The sequence below is a fragment of the Microcaecilia unicolor genome, chromosome 3 (genome assembly GCF_901765095.1).
Source record: "Microcaecilia unicolor chromosome 3, aMicUni1.1, whole genome shotgun sequence".
NCBI classification, from domain to species: Eukaryota; Metazoa; Chordata; class Amphibia; order Gymnophiona; family Siphonopidae; genus Microcaecilia; species Microcaecilia unicolor.
This window is the reverse complement of record NC_044033.1, coordinates 446739965-446766974: the sequence shown is the minus strand read 5'-3', so window position 1 is coordinate 446766974 and position 27010 is coordinate 446739965. Positions and strand designations below refer to the sequence as shown.

Genomic DNA, 27010 nt, shown 5'->3' with positions numbered 1-27010 from the left:
TTCCCCTCTCTCCCTGAGCCCTGCCCTCCTAATCCATGCCCATCCATGCTCCTCTGTCACCTGTCCCCTCCATTCATCCCTATCCAGCAATTCCCCTCTCTCCCTGAGGCCTGCCCTGCAATCCATATCCATCCATGCCCATCTGTCCCCTCCATTCATCCCTATCCAGCAATTCCCCTCTCTCCATGAGCCCTGCCCTCCCAATCCATGCCCATCCATGCTCCTCTGTCCCCTGCCCCCTCCATTCATCCCTTTCCAGCAATTCCCCTCTCTCCCTGAGCCCTGCCCTCCCAATCCATGCCCATCCATGTTCCTCTGTCACCTGCCCCCTCCATTCATCCCTATCCAGCAATTCCCCTCTCTCCCTGAGCCCTGCCCTGCAATCCATATCCATCCATGCCCATCTGTCCCCTCCATTCATCCTTATCCAGCAATTCCCCTCTCCCTGAGTCCTGCCCTTCCAATCCATGCCCATCCTTGCTCCTCTGTCACCTGGCCCCTCCATTCATCCCTATCCAGCAATTCCCCTCTCTCCTTGAGGCCTGCCCTGCAATCCATATCCATCCATGCCCATCTGTCCTCTCCATTCATCCCTATCCAGCAATTCCCCTCTCTCCCTGAGTCCTGCCCTCCCAATCCATGCCCATCCATGCTCCTCTGTCCCCTGCAGCCTCCATTCATCCCTTTCCAGCAATTCCCCTCTCTCCCTGAGCCCTGCCCTCCCAATCCATGCCCATCCATGCTCCTCTGACCCCTGCCGCCTCCATTCATCTTTTTCCAGCAAGTCCCCTCTCTCCCTTCCATGACCCTCCCTCGCATCCATGCTCCTCTCTCTCCCATGTCCCAGCCTGGGCCGCCCTCTTCCCCCCCCCCCCTTCGCATCCATGCTGTCATTTCTCCCCTGCCCTCCCGCTCCCATTGTTCTTCTTTACTGGCCACCCTCTTCTCTCCCCCCAACATCCCTTTTTGTTTTTTTTCTTCTTTTTAAATTTACCTCTGTGGCGGTTCCTTGACGTCAGAAGAAGGCGGAACACAGCAAAGGGAAGGCTGGACGTCGGGAGCGCCACCTCCTTCCCTGACGCTTCGCTGCCGGATTTGTTTGGGGTTTTTTTTCCGCCCTCGACGTCATGACGTTTGACGCGAGGCCGGGGCAGAGACGGCTGGCTGGCTTGAAGGCTTCACACCACGAATCCACGAACCCTTCAGCCTGGGAGTGACGTCAGATGGCTTCATGGCTTCAGAACGTTGTCCTCAGAACGTTGAGGGTGCGTTTTATTATATTAGATGTACTGCCAGGTGCCCATGCTACCACGGCGGTAGTGCCGATTTAGCGCATGATACCCATACATTATCCCTACCACTGCTTTGTAAAAGGGTCCCATAGAGAACAAATCATGTTTTACCAAATATTTGTGATTCTGAAAGGCCAAGGATTCATGCAAAAAAAAACCAAAAAAACTCTACCTTATCTCACAAACACACATACGGCTAGGGATGGCCTAGAGCAACCTCTCTCTCTCTCTCTCTCTCTCTCTCTCTCTCTCTCTCTCTCTCTCCAGGTGAAGGGAATTTCAGTTTCTTTTCAGATTGAAACTGAGAAACTACTAGTCTTTCCACAGAATGTGCTTTGTTTACTGACTTTCCACAGAACGTGTTTTGTTTACTGATTTTCATGAACTGGAAGATGGAAAGAAGCTGAGTTTTCAGTGCTGGCTTTTATTTCTAATCTCAGATCAAATTTGTATTATATTCTGCAAATGTTCAGAACTTTGCTGCTGCAACATAGTGATTAAAATGGAATTATTATGAACCTCTTCTATAGATAAGTAATGCCAGTTCTTACAGTGAACAAATATGTCATCCCCTGTAAGAGTTTTTGAACATTATAATCTTTTAATATATCATATATTATTTAGAAGCACTATCTGGTTTTAGACATGCATACACTGGCATGTGCCTGATATTCGTAATCAATTGCCCAACACCATAAAGTTTTTCACATTTTCAAAAACATTCCTCGTGTATCTGTTCTCTACTTTCCTTTAGATATCCAAGTATCTTGATATTTCTATAGTTTTATCTTTAATAATGGACCTCAGTGGCACAATGTAAATATGTCAGCGTTTCATATGTCAGAAGACCTGAAAGCTCCCGACTCTAGCACGCTGTTGGCTCCTCATTGGCCCCCTCTCCTTCCTACCTAATTTTTTCAAAACTTTTTTCTTTATTAAGTGTATAAGTTATTTACCACTCCTTGAACTACTCATTACTGTAACAACAACTTAGCTTTAAGTAAAACTTGATAGCAGTTCACTGTTTCCGTGTAACCCCCTCTCAATATGACCGACATGCGGCATGTTTCGGGATTGCTGTGTCAGGGTCTGAAAGCTCTAATTGAGAACCAAATACACATTACTCTACACAAATTATCTATCTCACATCACAGTAATCTACTTATAAGTACTTACTCTTAGGCACGCCATCACACATTCTAACTTCTAACATGGCTGCCACTGACTCAAAATTTAAATGGTGCTGCCCCCTATCCCATCCAATCACTGCCTCCCCCACTGAACCAATCCAGGTACTCAATTACTGTTGTCAAAGTAGCGAGCTCCATTCTAATTGGTTGATAAGGCACCGGGGGACTACAGTGTCTAAACTGAATATCCAGCGCTGTTCCTTGAAATTTAAAATCCTGGCTATATCCCCGCCCTCCCATCCTCCCTCAACTACGTCAATAATTCTCCATCTCAAATCTGTTATCCCATCTGCTTTCTCTAGCCAAGCCATGCCTTGTTGATTGGTCCTGTGGTAAGCTGTCCCAGGTAATTGGCAGCGCTTCCTTGAGTTTGATGATTGATTGATTGATTGCGCTTTGGGTGGCGCTTGTGATAGGCCTCCAACATTACTCCCCAGATAAAAGTCTATGTCACTGTGACATCATTAACAATATGGTGGTACCCCTTTTTTTTTTTTTTTCAAACAATGGTAGTTTTACAATGGAAACATTTTTGAACGTTGAAAAAAAATGCTGGGGGAGGGGGGTCATGCAAAAAGGTCTGTAATCTTACCATGATTAAAGGTAATCTCATGCCACTTACGCTGTATAGACACTCATAAGAGTATTATGGGCATCTACACTGTTAGCATGCACTAAAATTGCTGGCGTGCCTTTGTAAACAGGGCCCTTAAGATGGTATTGCTCAGCTAAAAAATGTAAAGCTGAGAAACCAATAGCCCTGTTTACTAAGCAGTGCTAAGGACACACTAGCATTTTTAACAATACTACTACTACTACTACTACTAATAGCATTTAACATGCTCTAAATATTAGTGTTCACTAAATGCTAAAGACACCCATAGGAATATATGGGTGTCTCTAGCGTTTAAAGCATGCTAATTTTAGGTGCACGCTAAAAATGCTAGCACATCTTAGTAAACAGGGCCCCTAATCTTTTCCTCCCAGTTTAGTAAATTTAATTCATCCCTCTTTCAGCAATAGTGATTGACTGAAAGAAAGTAACTCAACTAGGACTTGTATTTAGTGTGGTGTGAATAATCAAGTTGAGAAATTAACAAACTTCGTACCACTAACCAAAAGATTTGTGGTTCCAAAAAACATTTATTTCTACGCAATTTCCTTAACAAAAGGAAATATTTTTTAATTACATAGGAAATCTATATCTTGGGTGTCAAAAAGTTATCAAATATTACTCCCAGAATCTTTAGTTGGGATTCAAATCAATTCGAAGTTATCCAAATGCAACAGACTATCATTCCAGATATCAGTGGATTGACCAAGGTATGCTGAAAGTATCTTTGTAAGCTAGCTCATCATGCTACCACACGATTCGGTGTTTTCGATAGCAGCTCCTGCCTTATTAAATAAAATGCTTGCAAAATTGATGTTGCTGACTAGTGTATGCCATTTCAGAAAGCAACTTAAATCCTGGTTACTTGGGTAATGAAGAGGAATGGATCGCTTTCAGCCAGATGCTGAGTTTTTTTATTGTTTCATTTAGGTATTGTTTGTGAATTTAATAATTATAATTTATTATGTTTTATGTTCCACTGGCTAGTATTCTGCTGTAACAATTGAATTCTAAATTGTTTAAATAAATAAATAAAACAGGCTTCCTGGTAAAATGCTAGACTCCATAATTTAAAACAGTAGAGCTGAAGGCTAGAAAGGAAGTAGAGGAAATGCAGAAATAAATCTACCATACTGCAATGTTAAATTCATGTTCACTGGGGCTCTTTGATCAAGAAAGACTATTGCTCTAGAATTACTGAAAGTTCAGACAAGTCTAGGGACTTATTTGCATTAGTAAGACAGCTAATGACTTACCCTGTGGGATGAGCAATGGATGACTATCATAATGTGAACTCTTTTCGCTGAAATTTTTAGGAAAAAGATTGAAAGTATCTCTAAATTTTTTAAAGGCTGAGATAGTGCTTAAACACTGACAGAAGTGATCTGAGCCAGAATCACACCTTGCACAACATACCCCCTAGTGCCCCAACCTAACCATTGTATCACTGCCAAGCTGGGGAGACAACGCAACAGTTTTTGCACCCCTGTCTCCCTTGTGCCCTATGTGGGACAGCCCTGAGCACTGATTTCTGAAACTCAAGATTTACAAGTAGAGCAAGCTAATGTCTTAGATACTTTTAGGGCTTTAGGTTGGGATCAGACAATAAGGCTCATTAAAAAATCTAGGGCAACTACATTTGAACTAGACCCATGAATGTCTGTCTTCTAGACAGTCCAAGTTGAGAACTCCAGTTTAATAGACTATGTACAGCAATGGTAAGAAACAGCCCATTGGTGCTATATGGTATTTGGTTGTGAAAGCATAGCTACAAAGGCTTGGATGGCTAGCAAATCCAGAGATAGTATGGAATAGCACTGAAGCAGAAATGGCAGGCATGAAACAGGAGCCAAGAAACTGGGCAGGAGAACAAACATGGGTTTCAGTGGATGTATCTCAGCAGTTGTTGTACCGGCAGCATGTTTCTGTATGCTTTTCTTATATGTATAGCTTCCAATCAGGATGCTCCCTGTGCTGGGCAATAGAACTTCTGGAGGCATATCTCATCCTCTGGAAACCAGTGGTTAAGTAACCCCTGGTCTTTTCATGGTCTCATATCTCTGGTCGCTCCACTATAGATTCCCAGCCTCTATTGCTTCAGTCTGCTGGTCTAAACCCTGGTAAAACTAATCTTATATGCCTTCTGCCACAGAGGTATTAGAATATGGGGCCTGATATTCAAGGAAAAGCTGAACTTCAAAATGTCCTATTTTCAGCCAAATTTAGGAGACTAAGGCCCTTATTTTGGTAGCATTCTCATATCTAAATGGTAGCAGTTAAATATCTAGAGAGGTCCAGATATCTAAATGTCATTTCAGAACAGTGGCCATACAGATATGGAGAAGCTGACTACATTCAGATGAAATGGGGGTATGGAGAGAGCAAGGACAAGTAGTGGTCTGGGTGGCATGGGGGGATGTTGGAATTGACACCTGCTTCAAGGCACATCTAAGAGTCTGCCATAGGGTCATCTGTAAATTCCAATGTGCCTATTCTCTGCAATGCTAGCCCTCCTCCCTGAACATATCCCCACCCCAATGATGACTTACCAACTCTCCTGACTTGAGTACTTGACCCCTAACAGCACACAACTGCCCCAACTAACATGATATCTGACCCCAGATGGCACACAACCCTCCCCCCACCCACACAGACACTCCCTCCCAACACAGGGCAGCCTCCCCCAGTCTCTGTCCCCCTCCAGTCCCAAGGCCCACAAAACTCTCCCTTGGCCCACAAAACCCACCCCCACTCCTTACCCACCAACCCAATCCCCAGAGATCTCCAATGTCTAGTAGAGTAGGAAAGATGCCCACTTTTTCCCGCCTCATGACCGCCAGGTCTCCAAAACAGTGGCGTAGCCAAGGTTGGGCTTGGGTGGGCCCATGCCCACCCACTTTGGGTTCAGGCCCACCCAGTAGCAGCATACCTGTGATGTGGCTGGCAGGGATCCCCATGCTCCACCAGCCAAAAACTCCCAACGTGTCCCTCCTGCATACCTTGTAAGTAGCAGATCTTCGCCTGCAGTGAGCAGTGACATACATACTGCTTGCACTGGCCCCACAGCCTTCCCTCTGATGTATTTCTGCCTAGGCGGAAACAGGAAGTTGCATCAGAGGGAAGGGTGTGGAGCCACATAAGCAGTGTGTATTAGTTGCTGATCGCTGCTGGTGAAAATCTGCTATTTAAAAGGTATACGGGAGAGGGGGGATGTTTGAGAGACCATATGGCATGCAGGTGAGAGAAGGAGAGACCAAATCACGTGTGGGACAGGGCGAGGTTCTTCTGCCCACCAATCTTGGGCCCAGGCCCACCCAAAATTGGGTGTCTGGCTACGCCCCTGCTCCAAAATAGCTGCTGAAACCTCTAGTGGTAATATCACAGTATTACCGCAAGAGGTCAGACATTTGTAGATTATAACATGCTATAATTTCTGCATGAACTTGCAAAATATAGGCATGGAACTTAAACCAGCTATAGAGCTAGTGTAAATGTTGGCACCTTCAATTTAGGCATGCATTAGGGAACTTACACAAGTATTTTTTAAAGCGAAGTAGGCAACAACTTTTTTTTTATAAAGTAGCATCTAATCAGGCACCTGCTTACCCTCATAAACCAGGCACCCTATTATAGGTTTACGCTCTTAATTAATTACTATTTCAATGGGTATTGTCCATTAAACAATTTGAACCCTTACAGGGAAATGAGTCTAGATTCTACTGGTTACTTCTGTCACTAGTGCAACTTTAAGACAATGCTATTGGAAAATATTGGGAAAAAAATATCATTTGTTATATCTTTAACAGAAATCTGAATTACAAGAAAAAATCTTCCCCTGTTCAGCTGTTAGCTTTTTTAAAACGTCCAGAACAAGAGAGCTGGGATATTTCTCGAGCAGCTGAAATCATGGAAGCTACGATACAAGTAATGAAAGCCAAAGTCCATCAAAATCACAAACGATCACTACATGTAACAGGTAAATACATAGTAAGGAATAATATAATTTCAGCCCTACCTACTGATTGCTTAAAATTTGTTGGCTTAATGAATGTTATTACTTCACTTTTCTTTTGTATAATATGAAAGTATGATTTATTACCACATCTGTCTTGCCCATTTGCTGTGTTCCCCTGAAAATTAGTAATTTATTAAAGATTTGGAATGTTTGTCAGAACACATTCTATTGACATTGATCTAGAGTTTGGATACCTATGAAATGTAAGTGTATTGTACTCAGGAGACTATTGAACTGTCTATGATTTTTTTTCTCGGCTATATTTAAACTGGTTGCTATTGGAAATGTTGTAAATACACTTTCTTGACTGGCAGCATATAGAGCTCTCTCAAATAGTATGTGTGTATACATATGTTTGTGTGTGTATGTATAGACAGATATTTGGTTGATTTATTTATTTAATTGGATCTCAAAGTGAGTAACATTCAGGTACACTACGTAAAATATCTGTATAGATGATTTAAAATGCAACAAATGTGCATTTATCTTTGATTTAGTCATAAAGTATCTTCTGGAGTTACTGGGATTCACATTTTGATGATACAATGCTAATTAGCATTTTGCAACTGGATTGTGAAGAATATGGTAGAGGTTTGATATACATATTTTTTGTGTGTTCAAGATTGTCTTAATTTTTATATGTATTATGTCTTTAATGAAAAAAATATTTGCTCATGCTGAAGCCACTACTGTGGCAGTAGCAATGGACATCATAGCACAGTAAACTCAGATTCAAGCAGGGGTGTGGCTACGGGAGGCCCAATCAATCTCGGCTGAGGCCCACCCAGTCGTTCGTGACCCTCCAATCGGTGCTGGTCTGGCTGCAGATGCCTCTAGTCCAGCAACAGCAAACAACCGCCACTCATGAGAGCACTTCTAGGACCCGACCCGGTGTCTGCTTCTTTCTCCCTCCCTCCCCTTTATCCACCCGCCGTGCAGCACGATCCCTCCCGTTGTACCTCGCCAGATCCACGCTAATAACCAACCAAAGCAGAGGCATGGGACCGCGGCTCTCTGCCTGCCACTACTTCCTTTGCCGACCCGGAAGTTTACCTCAGAACAGAAGAGGCAGGACTGGCACAGGAAAAAGTAGCGGCAGGCAGAGAGCCATGGTCCCGCACCTCTGCCTTGGTTGTTTATTAGTGTGGACCCAGTGAGGTGCAATGGGAGGGATATTGTGCTGCACGGTGGGTGGATGAAAGGGGAGAGACATACAGGGCAGGGATGGGAGAGCACTGTGTTCGGGGAAGGATGCGATTGGGACTGGGGAGGCTTTTATTCAGGGCCAGACTCTTGATGGACTCGGCTGATCTGGGATTGGGCCCTGCCTCACTACTGATCAGCCTTCAGCCCAAAGCCTCTCAGCCAAGCCCCCTCCCTGCCCATCTTCAAATCCTTGCTCAAAGCCCACCTCTTCAATGTCGCCTTTGGCACTTAACCACTACACCTCTGTTCAGGAAATCTTGACTGCCCCAACTTGACATTTCGTCCTTTAGATTGTAAGCTCCTTCGAGCAGGGACTGTCCTTCTTTGTTAAACTGTACAGCGCTGCGTAACCCTAGTAGCGCTCTAGAAATGTTAAGTAGTAGTAGTAGTAGTAGTAGTATTGTGGTCTTTTGGTGAGAATGGGCTCTTTACTGCAGTGCTTGGGGGGGGGGGTATGTTGGTGGGTTTCTGGGCAGGGATGGGCTCAGTGCCCAGGTTAAAATAATAATTTTTAAAAAGGTGTTTCATGTTGGTTTTTGGGTGGAGGTCGTCTCTGCATTGCCCAAGCATGAAAAATTTAAATGTTTTATATTTAATGCTGATTGCTGATGTGCTTAAGGGTGGAGGGAGGGGTAGATTGGAAAGAGTAGGGGAGATGCCAGACTATGGGGGGACAGGTAGACGGTAGGACAGAGCTGATGCTAGGCTACAGGAAGGGTAGGGGGGAACTAGGGTAGAGCTGATGCCTAGCTGCGGGATAGATGATGGGGAAGGGATGGATAGGGCTAATGCTGGGCTATGGGGATGGATGAGGGGAAAAAAGAAGGGAAGGGTAGGGCAGGGAAAGGCTGATGCCGGGCTACAGGACAATTTGTAATTTTTGGTCCTCTCTTCTGTAATTCATGAGGGTTGGTATGTGTTCTGCATGTGACCAAGGTGAGAGATTCTGCTTGCATGTGGTTTGTGTGGTGTTATGAGTCTGACTTGTCTGAATTTTCCAATGGAATGCATGTTCCTGCTATGTATATTCACCGCTGTCTTTATAAAAGTACTGTTGTTAGTATTCGTGTTCAGAGTTGGTGTTAAGAAGCTTCTTTGCAGGCTAGTGTTACTTCACAAGGCACCTGGCAGTGAAGGAATTTTGAATTGCTATTGAGGTGTCACCAGAATTTGAATATATTTTCCCTATATAATTATATTGCAGGATCCTGCCATGTGTGTTGAGAGGTTTGCCACTGTAGTAGACATACGTATGGTCAATTTTAAGATATGGGATAATGTAATTATATTTAAAAATATCAATTTTTCCATTAAGTATGTATGTGGTTATATTGATGCGGGGCAGCTGTTGGGCAGACTACTTAGAAATCCATCATTTATTTATTTATTTATTTGTTACATTTGTATCCCACATTTTCCTACCTATTTGCAGGCTCAGTGTGGTTTACATAGCGCCGTGGGGTGAAAGCCTCCTCCGGTGAAGAAACAAATATAGATCCACGCATCAAGTGCATTCTAAGGCATTATTTTGTAGGATCCCAAGAGACAGTACTCATACCTATATACACAGTGCCCACCCATATTAGCTCTGGGCCCACCCAAAATCTCAGGTCTATCTACGTCACTGGGTTCAAGACTGTTCTCCATCAGGGTCAGGTACTATCAGGGGTACTATGAAGACACAAAGGCTCCTAGGATCTGTAGCAGAGGCAACAGCAGCCCATGGCACCAAGTGGAGAAAAGTGGAATGAAGAGTGGCACAAACCCCTAATGAGACAACAGGAAAAACAGGTACTTGCTCTGCACTATTCTTGATGCCTTGTCACTGGCAAGAACACCCTATGGTGAGAGCAGCAAAACTGCTGAACACTTGTAAGGATGACCTATGACAAAGTAAATGGGCAAATCAGCATGACCTGTGGCAGAGAGAACAAAATAACCCCAACAATAGCATGAAAACCCCAAGGCGTCAAGAGAGGGGCAAATCAGCCCCAACAGCAGGGCCGATGTTAGGGGTGGGCAATTGCTCTGGGCCTCCATGTCACTGGGAGTCCCAAACCTACCTAAAGTTGAAACAGGGGCAGTCTGCAAGCAAGCTTTGAGGCCTCCTCCTTAGCGTTTGTCCTTGGCCTCATCATGTCTAGCACCGGCCCTGCCCAACAGTGGCATGAACAGCCCAAGACACTAGGAGAAAGATAGAATACCAGATGACACCAATAATAGGCTAACATCACAGTAGTAGAGTTAGAGAAGAAGGATTTTTAGATAACCCTGCATGTCTAAATACTGATTTGCACCTTTAAAAAATAATAATGCTTGATCTTAGCCTGAGGACTGATACAGTTTCTCTTTTCCTTTAGAAATGCTTCTAGTGGGGAAGGGGAATGGGACTTGATATACTACCTTTCTGTGGTTACAATCAAAGTGGTTTACATATGGGGCAATGGAGGGTTAAGTGACAAGGAGCTGCAGTAGGAATTGAACCCAGTCTCCCAGGCTGCTGTACTAACCACTAGGCTGCGCTCCCAATTTACCCAGTCTCCCATAGAGATCTTTTGATTGATTGACTAATTAGGGTTTTTTAGTTGCTTTTTTGAAGAAATTCTCCCAAGGCAGTGTACAGCAAGAATAAGCTTAACATAGACAATTACAGCGTTAAACATATTCATTTAACAGTACACTTTGTGGCATAGTTTTCTACTTATAGTGTCAACACAACTTATTAAAACATCTTACTTCACAAAACACAATTGTTTGTGGCTGCATTTTATTGAGATTTTGGATGTTATGCCCTCTGATTCAACATAAATTGAACTGTGATTTTGCATAAAAAAGAATGTGTGTCTGTTAGTTAGGTTCCATATAACATGATCATGTATGTTCTTTTGTAAATCACTGGATCTTCCTGCTGTATCTTCCAGTAATGGCGCCTGAGCACCTCAAGGTTCCTATGTATGTTGAATCATCTACAGGGTTCAGGGTGATGGGCTTTCTTAGCATCATTTTCTTAATGACATGTTGTGTAATGCTCTTCACTTAGCTTGCGATAGATGGCTACAGCCAGATTGGAGATGGGGGGCTGAGGGGGTGGGTATGCAGTACACAGGTACAGGTGCTGTGTGAGCTGAAATGGTCATGGGAACAGAGGATAGCATGATGTCCTTTCTGTGGAGCATTTGCACTGTTGCTGGAAGGTGAAGATGGGCAGTGAAGTAAACCAGATGTGTCCGTGAGTGAAAATTCAGTAACATATATTGCAAAAACAAAAGGAATTCACAAAAGGAATTCACTGTTCAGAAGGAATGGATCCTCAGGAGCTTAGCCGAGATTGGGTGGCAGAGCCGGTGGTGGGAGGCGGGGCTGGTGGTTGGGAGGTGGGGATAGTGCTGAGCAGACTTATACGGTCTGTGCCAGAGCCGGTGGTGGGAGGCGGGGTGGGGATAGTGCTGGGCAGACTTATATGGTCTGTGCCCTGAAGAGGACAGGTACAAATCAAAGTAGGGTATACACAAAAAGTAGCACATATGAGTTTATCTTGTTGGGCAGACTGGATGGACCGTGCAGGTCTTTTTCTGCTGTCATCTACTATGTTACTATGTATGTGACCCTGCCTATGTATAGTGCTTGCACATGAGTGTTGATATGATCCTTGGGGGCACTGCTTCACACTGACCTTTCCAAGCTGCTCCTTATGGATCTCCATGCCCTCATATAGACATTATGGGGTGGCAGATGGTGGTGGTGGCACTTGAAAATCTGGATCACCTGGAACTCTTACTCTGGTACAGAAATGTTTGGCTCTCTGCACAGACATATAAATGGGCACACTTAGCAAACGTTTCTCCACGTGCAAGGGTATATGTGCATGTTTTGCACATGGAGGGAATGTGCTACCATTGCCTTGGATGTTTTCTTGATGCAGGGACCAGTACCACAGTTATATATTTTTCTTAGTTTATTTCCGATTGGTGGTGACATTTAACTATAAATGTTTATAACATTTGCAGTTCATCTTCTTACTAAGGGCCCTGTTTACAAAGGTGCACTAGCGTTTTTAGTGTGCACTAACTGTGTAGATGCTCATAGGAATATTATGAGCATCTACACATTAGCATGCACTAATTTTTAAGCACTAGAGCACCTTTGTAAACGGGGCCCTTAAATGTTTTTTTTTAAGTGTATTTTTGAATATCAGAAAACTTTTATTTACTTCTTCCATTATGGATTTGGGTTTTTTAATATTTTCTGATAAATGTGGGAGTTTTGCCATTTTGTACGGCATACGAAAATGCCCCACATAATTTTATGCCTAACCTAATTATTTTTATAGCCATTTTACTTGCATATATTGCCCCCATTAAATTCTATAAAGAAACAATTCACAAATAAGCTTTTTCTTGTAAGGCCCTAAACTAACTGTGGAATTCTCTCTCTGTATTGTTGTGATAGGAAACTGTAAGCCACTTAGCTCTGTTTGTAATAGGTAGGATAAAAAATGATATTAAATTGAATGAAAATGAAATAAAATGACTCTGTAAAATCCCCTTTAAGTGGTATATTTTGCCTAGGCAATAAGAATGAAAATTGAAAGATAGGGGTCACAGTGATTTCATATTTTTACTTTAGGCTCATCAAACATTTCTGCTGTGTTAATCTGACTGTAATTAACCAAAATCTTTACACACATGAATAATCACAACACAGGTTCTTTGAACTTACAGAACACGTTTACTTTGTTTGCAGATATGTTGTCAATTGAAGTGCTCAGCTTGATTGCCAATGCATCTGGATGCCTTCCATATATGCTGCCTCCAAAATGCCCAAATCATTGTTTGGCTAGAAAATACAGACTTATCACAGGTGCCTGCAATAACAGGTATTTACGATCTATTTGATTGCAACATAGTGGAGGTGTTCTATTTTGTGCTTTCTTGAACTATGATTATTTTTCTTTACATAAAAGGCTCTGCGCTGTAAGAAAAGTCTTGCTGTGCTTGCTTGCCCTGCCATTTATCCAGATTTACAAAAACCTATAATGGGTGCATGTTTTATGTTCATATGGTAACTGCTGTGCAGAGCAATTTGTACATCCCTTTGGACATAGGATTTTACTGTGTTAAGTTATATACCCTATACACCCAGCTTATCACACACACACACACACACAGCTTATCTCTAACACACACACACATACACTTTCTTCAGCCCATGCTAAAACATCAAATGTAATCAGATTTCAGGACAGTGTCATAAGTACGTAAGTATTGCCACACTGGGACAGACCAAAGGTCCATCAATTCCAATGTCCTGTTAACAACAATCCAGGTCACAAATACCCAGCTAGATCCCCAAAAAGGTCAATACATTTTATACTGCTTATCCCAGAAATAAGCAGTGGATTTTCCCCAAGTCATTTTAATAATGGTCTATTGACTTTTCCTTTAGGAAGCTGTCCAAACCTTTTTTAAACCCTGCTAAGCTAGTCGCCTTTACCACGTTCTCTGGCAACGAATTCCAGAGTTTAATTACACATTGAGTGGAGAAACATTTTCTCTGATTCATTTTAAATGTACTACTTTGCAGCTTCATTGCACACCCCTAGTCCTAGTATTTTTGGAAAGCATAAACTTATGATTCACGTCTACCCGTTCCACTCCACTCATTATTTTATAGACCCCTATCATATCTCCCCTCAGCCATCTTTTCTCCAAGCTGAAGAGCCCTAGCGGCTTCAGCCTTTCCTCATAGGGAAGTCGTCCCACCCCCTGTATCATTTTTGTCGCCCTTCTCTGTACCTTTTCTAATTCCACTATATCTTTTTTGCCACTGACTCTTCTGCTGTCTTTGCCAACATTTTACTCCTCCATATAGTTAATATTCCCCTCTTGGACTACGTGTCCTACCCCCCCCCCCCCCCAACCTGCTTCCTAGTTTGTTTGTTTTAAATAATATGTGTATTAACAGTGTTGGGTAGAGGCAGTACAAATGCATAGCAATATAACAAAATCAGTAACAATGCCAGAACAAATAAGCTTGCACAGGGGAATTACTTGCATTCTTAACAAGGAAATAGGAAAAATAGAAGAGCTGCCCTGGAGCCCCATGAAACATACTAGCCAGAGGAAAAGTTTCTAACATTTTTAATATTAAATACAAATTGTTCCTTCCTGTTAAAATTCTGTGCTCTTGTACCTCTCACTACATCTTAGTCAGCTCTCATTTTCTGTTGCCCTCTTATCTCATTATGCATTCTCTTTCTTTTCTCTCTGGTTCTCATCTGTTCTCATTAAGTTCAAAATCATTTTCTTTGTTGTCTTATGCTTCTAAAATTTTAACTTATTGCCCCTGTAATATGCTATACATGTTTAAACTCCTCCTGCAGGCATATTTCTTCAGAAAGGCATGCTAGTTGTCTCCAGAAAACTATTCGTATAATCTGTAATCTATCTCATTGCTGTTCCTATAATTGTTCCATCCTTATATATCTTATGGCATAGGCCTTCCTTCGTACTTGTACGGCATGTATTCGCATCACATTTTGTAACGACATATTTGTTTACATTAAATAGCTTTTCATATACCATAGACTTTATTAAAATAAGATTTTTTTTCCTATAGGCATAGCACGAGAGTGAGCTCTTTTCAATATGGCCATTTAAAATCAGTGGCTTACGTACTAAACTGTATACTGGCCAGTGCTTGGAATTTAAGACAGCAGAAAATAATAATACCCTTTTTTTTCACCCCCTCCCCTTCTGGAAGCATATAAGAAATAGGAGGGGAGGAGCTGGAGGGTAGAGCAATTATTTTCTATTCTGCTATGCCCACTCCATTCTCCCCTCCTCCTGTCCCTATACCAACAAGTAGCTTTGTTTCCCCATAAGCTACTTGTTGACATAATAAGCTACTTGTTGACATAGGGGCAGGAGGAGGGGAGAATGGAGTGGACATAGCAAAACATAAAGTAATGACTGTACTCTCCAGCTCCTCCCCTCCTATTCCTTATATGCTTCCAGGAGGGGAGGGGTGAAAAAAGGGAGGGGGACATCCTGGATCAGACAGTCTGAACTCAACTGAAGGCAGAAATGGGGAGAAGGAAGGAGACAAACTGGAGCATCAATCAGGAAGCTGTGCAGACCGAGATTTACTTAAAATGTGCTGCCTTCCAATATCATAAGAAATGAAAAGTTGCCTGAACTTTGAGCTTCTGTATGACTGATATAACAATTAGTGGATCACATGTTACCTATACTCTCAATTTCTGCTATTAGGGGCCCTTGTACAAAACAGTGGTAAGCTGTACACGAGCTTACCATGTGCCAATTTGGAGCTACCGCCGGCACAACACGGGCACCAGCAGTATTTCAAGTCCCAGAAAATCAGGCAGTGCTGCACGCTGCCCAGTTACCGCCAATTCAGTGAGTTCTTTATCCATTAAAGGAACTTTTTGGCAACATTTGGTCATCTTGACAATTGTCATCTTCTGCTCTTGCTTTGGTTTGCTATTCTGGAAATCAGTATATTTGTTTGAAATATTTCTTTACCTGTTTGATTCCAACATTTCAGGATATTTCTCCAGAGGGGTATTCAAGAAAAAGAAAATGCATTTTCTTTACCTTATTTAACACTGCCTCTGCAATCCTTATAAAATACTTAAAATTATTAAATTCAGTAAACAGGTTTTCCTTTATTTCTATATTGTCACCTTATTCTATATACATCCTCATGAGTTCTTTGATCAGAACCAAAAATGACTTTTAATAATACTTTCAATTTGTCAATAAAATTTGACCTAATTTGCTCTTCCATTTTTAGTGTTGCCACTCAAACCCTATGGAATATTTACCCAGGTTTTTATGGTTTGTTCTGCCCCCATATTCATGGAGGCAGGGTGTATTGTGTATATTTGAGTATTATTTATATTTGATTGCATTTTTTGTGTAATAGATTGCACTGTGTATTAGGACTGTTTTTCCTATAGTTTGCAGTTCCTGTGATTGACTCCTTGTAAGCTTTTCCTATTGGCTGTTAGCTCTCAGCTAGGGCCAGCCCTCCCTCCCTCTCTGCCCCTGTGGACTGCATGAGAGAGAGCCCAGTTTTCCTAGCTTGCCTTTATGATCAGCAGCTGTTCTAGGGGCTGATCCCTCCTTAATCTACTGTAATTCCAAGTGCTTTTTTTGTGCTGGTAAGCGCCGGTACAGCATACTGGCACCTTTTTTCCCCAGGGCCAGCTCACTTGCCCGCCCTCATATTCCCGACAGCCCTGCTTTTCTGTTCCTGCTGCTCCGTGTTTAAATCTTTTATTTTTTTTTACCTGAAGTTGCAGCGCTGGTGGTGGTGGCACTAGTGAAAGCAGCAGGCTTGCCTTCTCCAGCAGCCTTCCTTTCCCTTTCAGTGTCCCACCTTCCTCTGACATAGTTTCCTGTTTCCGTGAGGGCGGGACACTGAGAGGGAAGGGAAGGCTGGAGGAGGCAAGCCTGTTGCTTTCACTAAAGCCACCACCACCATGACTTCAGGTAAAAAAATAAAAGATTTAAACACGGGGTGGCAGGAACAGAAAGCAGGACTGTCGGGGAGCTAAGGGCAGGCAGGTGGGGCTGAGGTTGGAACTTGAACTCAACAGGAGCTGAAAAGCGGGGCAGGTGGAGACTGGTGTGAGTCACTGGACATGGAAGAGAGGATAGGGGGCATAGGAGAATCGCTGGACATGGATGGGAGGGGAGGGGAGAGAGGAGAAATCACTGGACATGGATAGTTAGGGGAGGGCTGAAGAGAATTGCTAGACATGGATGGGAGGGGAGAGCAGGGGAGAGAGGAGACTATGATAAAATGAAAAGAATGGTGAAAAAATAACTTAGTGGAGCAGTTGCGAAAGTTGAAAATTTACATCAGGCATGAATGCTGTTCAAAAATACCATCTTGGAAGCCCAGGCCAAATATATTCTGTGTATTAAAAAAGGAATAAGGAAGACCAAACGACAGCTGGGATGGTTAAAAAAAAGAGGTGAAGGAAGCTAGTGGAGATAAAAGTAAATCCTTCAGAAAATGGAAGAAGGATCTGACTGAAAATAATAAGAAACAGCATAATGAATGGCAAGTCAAATGCAAAGCACTGATAAAGAAGGCAAAGAGGAACTTTGAAAAAAAGATTGAGTTGGAGGCAAAAATACATAGTAAATTGTTTTTTAGGTATATTAAATCAAGAAGCTGGCAAAAGAATCAGTTTGACCACTAGATGACCAAGGGGTAAAAGGGGCACTCAGGGAAGACAAAGCCATATCAGAGAGATTAAATTAATTCTTTGCTTTGGTCTTCACCAAGGAAGATATGAGAGAGATTCCAGTTGCAGAAAAGATATTCAAAGCTGACGAGTAAGAGAAACTGAATGAAATCTCTATAAACCTGGAAGTTGTAATGGGGCAATTTGACAAATTGAAGAGTTGCAAACTGCACGGATCGGATGGTATTCATCCCAGAGTACTGACAGAATTGAAAAATGAACTTGCAGAACTATTGTTAATAATATGTAATTTATCTTTAAAATCAAGTATGGTTCCGGAAAATTAGAGGGTGGCCAATGCAACGTTGATTTTTTTAAAAGGTTCCACAGATGATCCGGGAATTTATAGACTGGTGAGCCTGATGTCAGTGTCAGGCAAAATTGTAGAGACTATTATAAAGAACAAAATTATAGAGCATATTCAAAAGCATGGATTAATGAGACAACATGGATGTAGTGAAGGGAAATCTTACCTCACCAATCTATTACATTTCTTTGAAGGGGTGAACAAACATGTGGATAAAGGTGAGCCAGTCAATATTGTGTATATGGATTTTCAGAAGGCATTTAACAAAGTACCTCATGAAAAACTCCAGAGGAAATTGGAGAGTCATGGGATAGGAGGTAGTGTACTATTGTGGATTAAACACTGGTTAAAAGATAGAAAACAGAGAGTAGGATTAAATGGTCAGTATTCTCAATGGAGAAGGGTAGATAGTGGGGTTCTCCAGGGGTCTGTGCTGGGACTGCTGCTTTTTAACATACTTATAAATGATCTAGAGATGGGAGTAGCTAGTGAGGTAATTACATTTGTTGACAACACAAAGTTATTCAAAGTTGTTAAATCGCAAGAAGATTGTGTGAAAAATTACAAGAGGACCTTACGAGACTGGGATACTGGGCATCCAAATGGCAGATGACGTTTAATATGAGCAAGTGTAAAGTGATGCATGTGGGAAAGAAGAACCCAAATTATAGCTACATAATGAAAGGTTCCACGTTAGGCGTCACCGACCAGGAAAGGGATCTAGATGTCATCGTTGATGATACATTGAAACCCTCTGCTCAGAGTGCAGCGGCAGATAAGAAAGCAAATAAAATGTTAGGTATTATTAGAAAAGGAATGGAAAACAAAATGAGGACGTTATAATGCCTTTGTATCATTCCATGGTACATCCACACCTCGAATACTGTCTGCAGTTCTGGTCACCGCATCTCAAAAAAGATATGGTGGAATTAGAAAAGGTACAGAGAAGGGCAACAAAAATGATAAAGGGGATGGGATGACTTCCCTATGAGGGAAGACTAAAGCAGCTAGGGCTCTTCAGCTTGGAGAAGAGAGTTGTCTAAGGGGAAATATGATACAGGTCTATAAAATAATGAGTGGAATGGAACTGGTAGACGTGAATCGATTCTTTACTCTTTCCATATATACTAGGACTAAGGGGCACGCAATGAAGTTACAAAGTAGTAAATTTAAAATGAAATTTTTCTTCACTCAACATGTAATTAAACTGTAGAATTTGTTGCCAGAGAATGTAGTAAAAGCAATTAGCTTAGTGGGGTTTAAAAGAGGTTTGGATAGCTGCCTAAAAGAAAAGTCCATAAGCCATTATTAAAATGGACTTGGGGAAAATCCACTGCTTATTTCTAGGATAAGCAACATAAAATGTATTGTACTGTTTTGGGATCTTGCCAGGTACTTGTGGCCTGGATTGGCCACTGTTGGAAACAGGATGCTGGGCTTGATGGTCCTTTGGTCTGTCCCAGTATGACAGTTCTTATGTACTTATGTGTTAAGGAAAAGTAGCCTGAGAATAGGACATGGAAGAATAGGGAAAAAAATTATATTATTTTTTGTTTTTCTCCTTTATTATTCTGGCCCAGTCTTATTAATTAAATGTCCCCCAAAGGTATCCTGTTTGAGAGAAAAACCAGGAGTTTACTTCCCTTTGAGTTGTTAAAGGTAAGTGAGGCCTGTTTTCCAACGAATCTGCCCCAAAGGAGGGGTCCACCGATGCTCTTTTCAGTCATTGCTACAGTTCATGAGCTCCAACGTCCAAGAAAGATCAAAGTTACCAGCCAAGAAAGATTCATCTAAGTGGATCTTGCACCTACACACATTCAAAGGACAATGGTTTACTCAATTTAAGGGTCAACATAAAGTCTCAACTGCTGTCTCGTGAGATTCCTTAATTCCTGAAACAGAACATACACACAATGAATCCGTTCTTAAGGTATTTTAAAATAAAGTGGAGTGCTAAAGTCAAGTTGTATGGTTAAAACACAGCAAATCAAAAGAAAAAAAAAAGACAAAAAAATAGAACCCTCCTGTTCTATTTTTTTGTCTTTTTTGATCTGCTTTTTTTCTTTTGATTTGCTATTTCTGTGGCAGATCTTTGCCTTTTTTTGTTTCTGTCTGGTTAAAACACAGTAAATTACATGTAGCTTAAGTGATACTTATCTGATAAATTGATGTATTTAGTGGTATGAGGGATGAAGTTCTCTTAGCTAACCTGATAGAAAATAAAGAGAACAGAACATTTATTTTATTTATTTATTTATTTGCTGCACTTGTATCCCACATTTTCCCACCTATTTGCAGGCTCAATGTGGCTTACAAAATGTTATAGCAAGATGTACACATTATAGGATAAGAATTTCAAAATATAGATACATGCATGCTGATGTAAAGTTCTGCTGAACTAATAATTCAAGCTAATTGGGTTTGACCTCTGAAAGTTCACTTAATAATGGTAATTGTTATATTTGGGAACTATTTCTTTCTGTAGCTGCAAATTAAAGCTTTTAATCTCAAAATAACTTCATAGCTGTTGTTGCTTCATTCGTCTGAAGAAAAGTCCTTAAATCTTAGTTTCTCTTTCGTTCTGACAGCTTTGAGCTGTTTGAATATGGCTAGTTTATGTTGTGTGACTCACTCCTGAAACACAGCTCGAGGTATCTGGCACGATTACATTCATCAGGTATAGTAGAGTTGTATACTTCAGGAACAGGGTAACAATAACAGTACTTTGCTGGAAGATATCTATGGTGGCAGAGTTTTGATAAGCTGTGCTTGTATACACATAGGACCCACTATTCAAAATGTAAATGGCCAGAAGAAACTTCTGACTATTTAGATTGCCTGTCTTGACACTAGCTGGGCATTTTCAGTAGCACTTAACTGGATAGTGCCGCTGAAAGTGTTTGGTAAGTGCCCAAACCAAAACCAACTATTTTGGTGGCATTGCAGGGGTAGGGTCGGCACTTAGCCAATTAAATGCTGATTTTCAACATTTAACTGGCTAAGATAATTGCATAAATAAGACAGCTTAAAACACAGTCCTATCTTTATAGCTGGTTAAGTGCCTAATAATGCTGCGTTCGGCACCTAACTCTTACAGTTCAGTAATCCAGACTACCCCAATTTGACTGCCCCTTTCAGACTGACTGTTCACTTGTCTTTTAGATTGTAAGCTCCTTCAGCAGGGACTGTCCCTCTATGTTAAATTGTACAGCGCTGCGTAACCCTAGTAGCGCCTTAGAAATGTTAAGTAGTAGTAGTAGTAGTACACTTTGCCGGTTTTGTATACTCAGAAATTCAGTGCTGGAGCCTGAACGTGGCCTGGTGTTGAATTTCTGGATATGACGGAAACTGAATATAGGGCCCATAGATTATAAAATATGCTAATCTACAGGCATACTTAAAAATTGTAGGTGTGGACATTTATGCTGGTCCAGGGCAGGTGTAAACGATTTCTGCCACTTATACTAGTAATGTTATTCTAGTAACATTCTCTCAAGACAAATCCCTCCTCTCAGTACCCTTCTCCACCACCGCCAACTCCAGGCTCCGCCCTTTCTGCCTCACCTCACCCCATGCTTGGAATAAACTCCCTGAGCCCATACGCCAAGCCCCCTCCCTGCCCATCTTCAAATCCTTGCTCAAAGCCCACCTCTTCAATGTCGCCTTCGGCACCTAACCACCTCACCTCTATTCAGGAAATCTTGACTGCCCCAACTTGACATTTCGTTATTTAGATTGTAAGCTCCTTCGAGCAGGGACTGTCCTTCTTTGTTAAACTGTATAGCGCTGCGTAACCCTAGTAGCGCTCTAGAAATGTTAAGTAGTAGTAGTATACTAGTAATGTTACATGATGGGTGTCTCCTTATCCCTCTGGTTTCTCACACCCATTAGGATTCCACTGGACAATCAGCCTTCTTTTATTCAGCACTTTCCCAATGGAATTCTCTCCCACATTCCTTATGTCTCAAATCCTCTTTCATTTTTATTTGCTGTACTGCAAATTCTGACTCTGTACCACCCATCTTGTCCCTGTCTGTATATCTGCACTTGTCCCCTTAGCAACATGGAATTGTAGAAATGCATTAGCATCATAATTGTTATTTGAATGTTCTAATGCATGCTTATTAGATGTTTCATTAGTATTATGCTGACATCGTATTGTATCTCTGTTATTTGAATTTCAGTGCTGTTAAATGTGTGTATTTTTGATATTGTTTCATGGTAGTCCTATTATTAGGTTTTAATTTGCTGTTCTCAAGTTTACCTCATTGATTGTATTTATGTTTATTCTTGGTTATTTTACTATTACGTTAGAAAAATTATGTTTATGTTAAACTGTACCTACTGTATACCACCTTGGGTGAATCTCTTCTTAAAGGCGGTTAATAAATCCCAATTAATTAATATAGGTAAAGGTGAAGAAACTGTTTAGTTGTTCTGCTGTTACTTTTTCCTCCCTGAACATTCTTTTATTCTTTGGTCATCTAGCAGTCCAAATGACTCCCTCACAGTCTTTTCACTTCAGATGTACTTGAAAAAGTTTTTTTTAGTATTAGTTCTTACCTATATAGTAACCCCCTGATTCTGTAAAGTCACCAAAAATTGTGCACGCAAATCTAGGCATGTTCCCAATTTGTGTGTGCAATTTAATTGAATAAAGAGCCAATTAGTGCCAATAACTGGCTTTTTAACAAGCTTTATTGGCACTAATTAGATTTACTTGGGTCCAACATGCATGAAGTTAGGCACTGGATCCATGCCTATGATTTACGCATGTTCCAAAAAGAGGGTGCAGAAATGGGAGTGGTGTGGGTGTTTCAGGGCAGAACGGGTGTGTTGATTTGAGTTACGTGTGTAATTACAGAATAATAGTGCTCCATGTGTATACACATGACTCTCTGTGTAAGCTTGTATCCTGTAAACTGTGCTGAACTTTAGGCATGACTTATAGAATATCGCTTAAGTGGAGGGGGGGGTTCGGCTTTGATTTTTTTTTTAGGTGCCATTTATAAATTTACCTACAAGTCTCTTTTCAAAGTCTTTTTTTGGCATGCTTCATTACTGTTTTACATCTAGTTTGCCAATGCTTAAACTTATTTTCTTCATTATAGTCTGCTTTTCGTTTTCTGCAAAATATGCTTTTGGCTCTTACTGCCTATTTCATCTCACCATGATTTTTTATGTTTACAACCTGTATAGCAAGTTGATAAGAGTAATTTGGAATCATTTATCTGTTTGTTCGTTATTTAAATTCTCCTTGCTTATTTCAGCTTTTATTATAAACTCTGCATTAAAATATTCTAATTTCTGCATTTTGTCTATATTTTTTGATGACACTTTGCTCCAAACTGTGCAACTGCATGACTGTAGGCTTTGCTACAACTTCTAATTTAAATGATCCTCTATCCCCTTTTTAAAGGTTAGCACCAACTGCCTGGCTCTGCTTTGTTTAAGCTGGATCCCATCCTTTCAGAATACTCTCTCCCTTCCCCAGAATGTTGACCAGTACCTAACAAATCTAAATCCCTCCTCCCTACACCAGTGGCGTAGCCACAGATGGGCCTGGATGGGCCAGGGTCCACCCACTTAGGGCTCAAGCCCACCCAACAGTAGCACATGTTTAGCAGTAGCTGATGGGGATCCCAAGCCTTGCCAGCTGAAGACTTCCCCTTGATGGTAACGAAAACGCTACTCTCCATGATACTGGCACCTGCGCATCCTGTTTTCAGTGTATGCCTGCTGCAGACTGCCAAGGTGGAAAGAAGCGTTTTCCCACCAGCTGGGATATTTTTGTGGTGGGGGGGAGAACACTTGGTGCCCACCCACTTCTTGTCTAGGCCCACCCAAAATCTGTTGTCTGGCTACGCCCCTGCCTACACTATCATCTCATTCATGCATTGAGACTCTGGATCTCTGCCTGTTTTTAGGTCCTGCATATGGTATGAGATGCATTTCAGTGAATGCTACCCTGAAGGGTCTGTATTTCTACTTTCTACATGAAAGCCTATATTTGGCTTCTAGAACCTCCATCCCAGACTTTTCACTGTTCTCATATAAGAAGTGTCCAACCAAGTTATACTTACCCTCAATTTTCCTTGACCTGCTTCTGTTGGTTGTCACAAACAGATGCAGGTCATGAAAAGGTTATGCTTTGATTTACTAGTGTGTGATGGGGAACTCTGGTAAGACCAATCATGTTTGACATTTCACAATTCCTTCCTTTGCATACTGAGCTGATAAGGAGTCAACAGAGAGCTTAAGAAGGTGTGCTGAGACAAAGGAATAGGAAGACCCACCCTGAAGATTCCTGAGATGCATACTGCCAATCTAACTCACCACCTTCTTTCTCCACCTGCAACCATCTGTAAAAGCTTCTGTCTCTCTGGCTGGCTGGCTCACTGACTTCTTGCATGCAGTGTTTGGATTATTTTTTTTATTTGAGAATTCGTCTGTAAATCAAACCTATTGGGAAGGTAACAAGACTATAGATCTTTGTCCGGATAGAAGAGTTGCTTTGAGGTAGTGATATTCCATGATTTAACCTACTCCAAATACAGGTGAATGCTGAAATGCTGCTGCTTTGGGTATTTCTTTGATCTTCAATGAATGGTATCTACACCATATCATGACAGTGTGTCTTTTGCTGTCCTGCTTTTTTTCTATTGTGTGGCTATTGTTGGAGTTCATTTTATGACAGTTTCATGAGGAAATACTTTTAAAACAAATAGGAGGAAATATTTTTTCACTCAACAAATAGTTAAACTCTGGAACTCTTTACCGGAGGATCTGGGTTTAAAACAGGTTTGGACAAGTACCCAGAGGAAAAGTCCATAGTCTGCTATTGAGACAGACATGGAGGAGCTACTGCTTGCCCTGGGATTGGTAGCATGGAATGTTGCCACTATTTGGGTTTCTGCCAGGTACTCGTGACCTAGCTTGATCACTGTTGGAAACAAGATACTAGACTAGATAGACCATTGGTCTGACCCAGTATGGCTATTCTTACGTTCTTATGTTAAGACTTTTTGTCCAGTCTTGTTTTTGAACTTATATCCCAGTTCAGTACGCTATTTGCAGTCTATGATTCTATGCATGGAAATCAACACTGCAGGTAACAAAATGCATCAGAATAGGGATGTCAGAAATCCAATGCTGGCCTAAAATCTCCCTCCTGGGACTGGTAACTTGGCAGCTCTCCAGCTCTAATCATGAAGCCACTCTATTTGAAACATGTGTCTGTCTAGTCCCTATGCTTACTCACAAACTATTAGTGCTACCATGCCCACAGCTAGGCTCTGCACTTTTCCCTGATGTTTCTGGACAAGTGAAATATGGTGGGAGGCCATGAATGAAGATCTGGATGTAGGGAAAGTGAATGACTCTGGTGGAGGAAGTACAAAGTAAAAAGGGATCTGTGGTAGGGGAGACCACAAATATATGTTCGTTTAGGGTCCAATATAATTAATCTGGCCCTGATCTGGTACTAAGTTTGCTTACAACCAGTCTGTATATGCTGCAGTTACTACACAAGGTAGAGGGTAACTTGTCCTGACTTCAGGCTATACCATAAAGCATCTAGTTTAAGTACACTGAAGTACTTTTATTGAACCCTGCAGCAGTACAATGAATTCAAGTGGAGAATAGATTCCACAAGGCAGGATCTGCTCCTAGAAAATGGAAAAATATAGACAAGGAGCCCCTAAATATTTCAAGAGAAGAGCCAAATAGGCCATTTCAAGAACAGCAGATCCAATGGAGATCAAACCTATGACCCCTGGGTGTTTGAGGCAGTAATGCAGTAGTCCATATAGCTTATTTTCAAAGCACTTAGCCTCCCAAAGTTCCATAGAAACCTATGGAACTTAGCCTCCCAAAGTGCTTTGAAAATATGCCTCCATATACATTTTCTATTGTAATAATTGATGAAAAACCTTCAACAAAGATTATATTTTGCCCTAGAAGGGCTGCCTCAGGGAGGATTTCTTAAATAGAGCATGCCAGTCAACAAGATGCTCTTAGAAAAAATCTTAAATGTACCTCAGTGAATCTTGAAGTCATGTACCGCCAGATTCTATTAATGGTTCACAAATTTACACACGCAAAATTGTGCACTATCCTGAGATGCGTGTGCAACTAAATTGGTTAATGAGCCAATTAGCTAACAATTATCGGCTTTAATTGGCAACAATTTGGATTTGTACATACACCTTGCTAAGCGCTATTCTATAAAGATCCACAAGCAAATCTTATAGTGCACAACTCAAAAGGGGATGTGGCCATGGGAGGGGCATGGGCAGGTCAGGGGTATTCACTAAACATATGTACAGTATTACTGAATAGCAGGGGTCTGTGCCAGGATTTACACCAAGTTTCAGTAGATTTAAATCCTCGTGCCCAAAGTTTTGCACGGAAATTGGCTCTAAGTGCTATTCTATAAACAGTGCACAACTCAAACGTTCCATTTATAGAATAGTGCTCTGTGTGGATTTTTTTTCAACACTGTTTTTTCAGCATCATTTAGTAAATCTAGTCCATAATGAGGGGCATAATCAAACGGCACTGGCGAAATGATCGCTGACGATCTATTTTGCCGGCGCCGCAACAGCTGGCCGGAACCGTATTACCGAAAAAGATGGCCAGCCAACTTTTGTTTCGATAATACGGTTGGGGCCGGCCAAATGCCACAGATCGCCGGGTTGGAGATGGCTGACTTTGTTTTTCAGCGATAATGGAAACTGGAACTGGCCATCTCAAACCCAGCCAAATCCAAGGCATTTGGCCGTGGGAGGGGCCAGCATTCGTACTGCACTGGTACTTCTGGATGTTTAGATCTTGCTGATCAGTTATGTTATGACTTACTTGTTCAGGAGTGCTATATTTTGTGATACTGTTTTGAGAAATGTTCAAGAAAGACTTCATACAAATGAAAAAGTCCCTGCTGTGCATTTTCCCTTGATGGCCGTCCCTGACATGCACTTCCCTTTATAGCCGTCTTTTTCTCCGAAAGTGCACTTCTCTTAATGGCCGTCTTTCTCCCTGAACAGGGAAATTAAAAGTTCTTGCACACTGCTTGTTTTGTAGTGGGATTTGAACCAGCCACCTCTGCA

The 27010-nt window shown here is 41.6% G+C and overlaps 1 protein-coding gene across 1 annotated transcript in view; it reads left to right on the top strand.

Annotated features, from left to right (window-relative positions):
- The first annotated feature begins 5361 nt into the window (after window positions 1–5361).
- The window catches only part of TPO (thyroid peroxidase), a 127618-nt gene continuing 105969 nt past the window's right edge, over window positions 5362–27010 (top strand). The window contains exons 1-3 of the mRNA XM_030195157.1: window positions 5362–5465; window positions 6902–7071; window positions 13060–13192. Of these exons, the coding sequence (XP_030051017.1) occupies window positions 5362–5465; window positions 6902–7071; window positions 13060–13192 (407 nt within the window). The remainder of the gene's footprint in view (window positions 5466–6901; window positions 7072–13059; window positions 13193–27010) is intronic.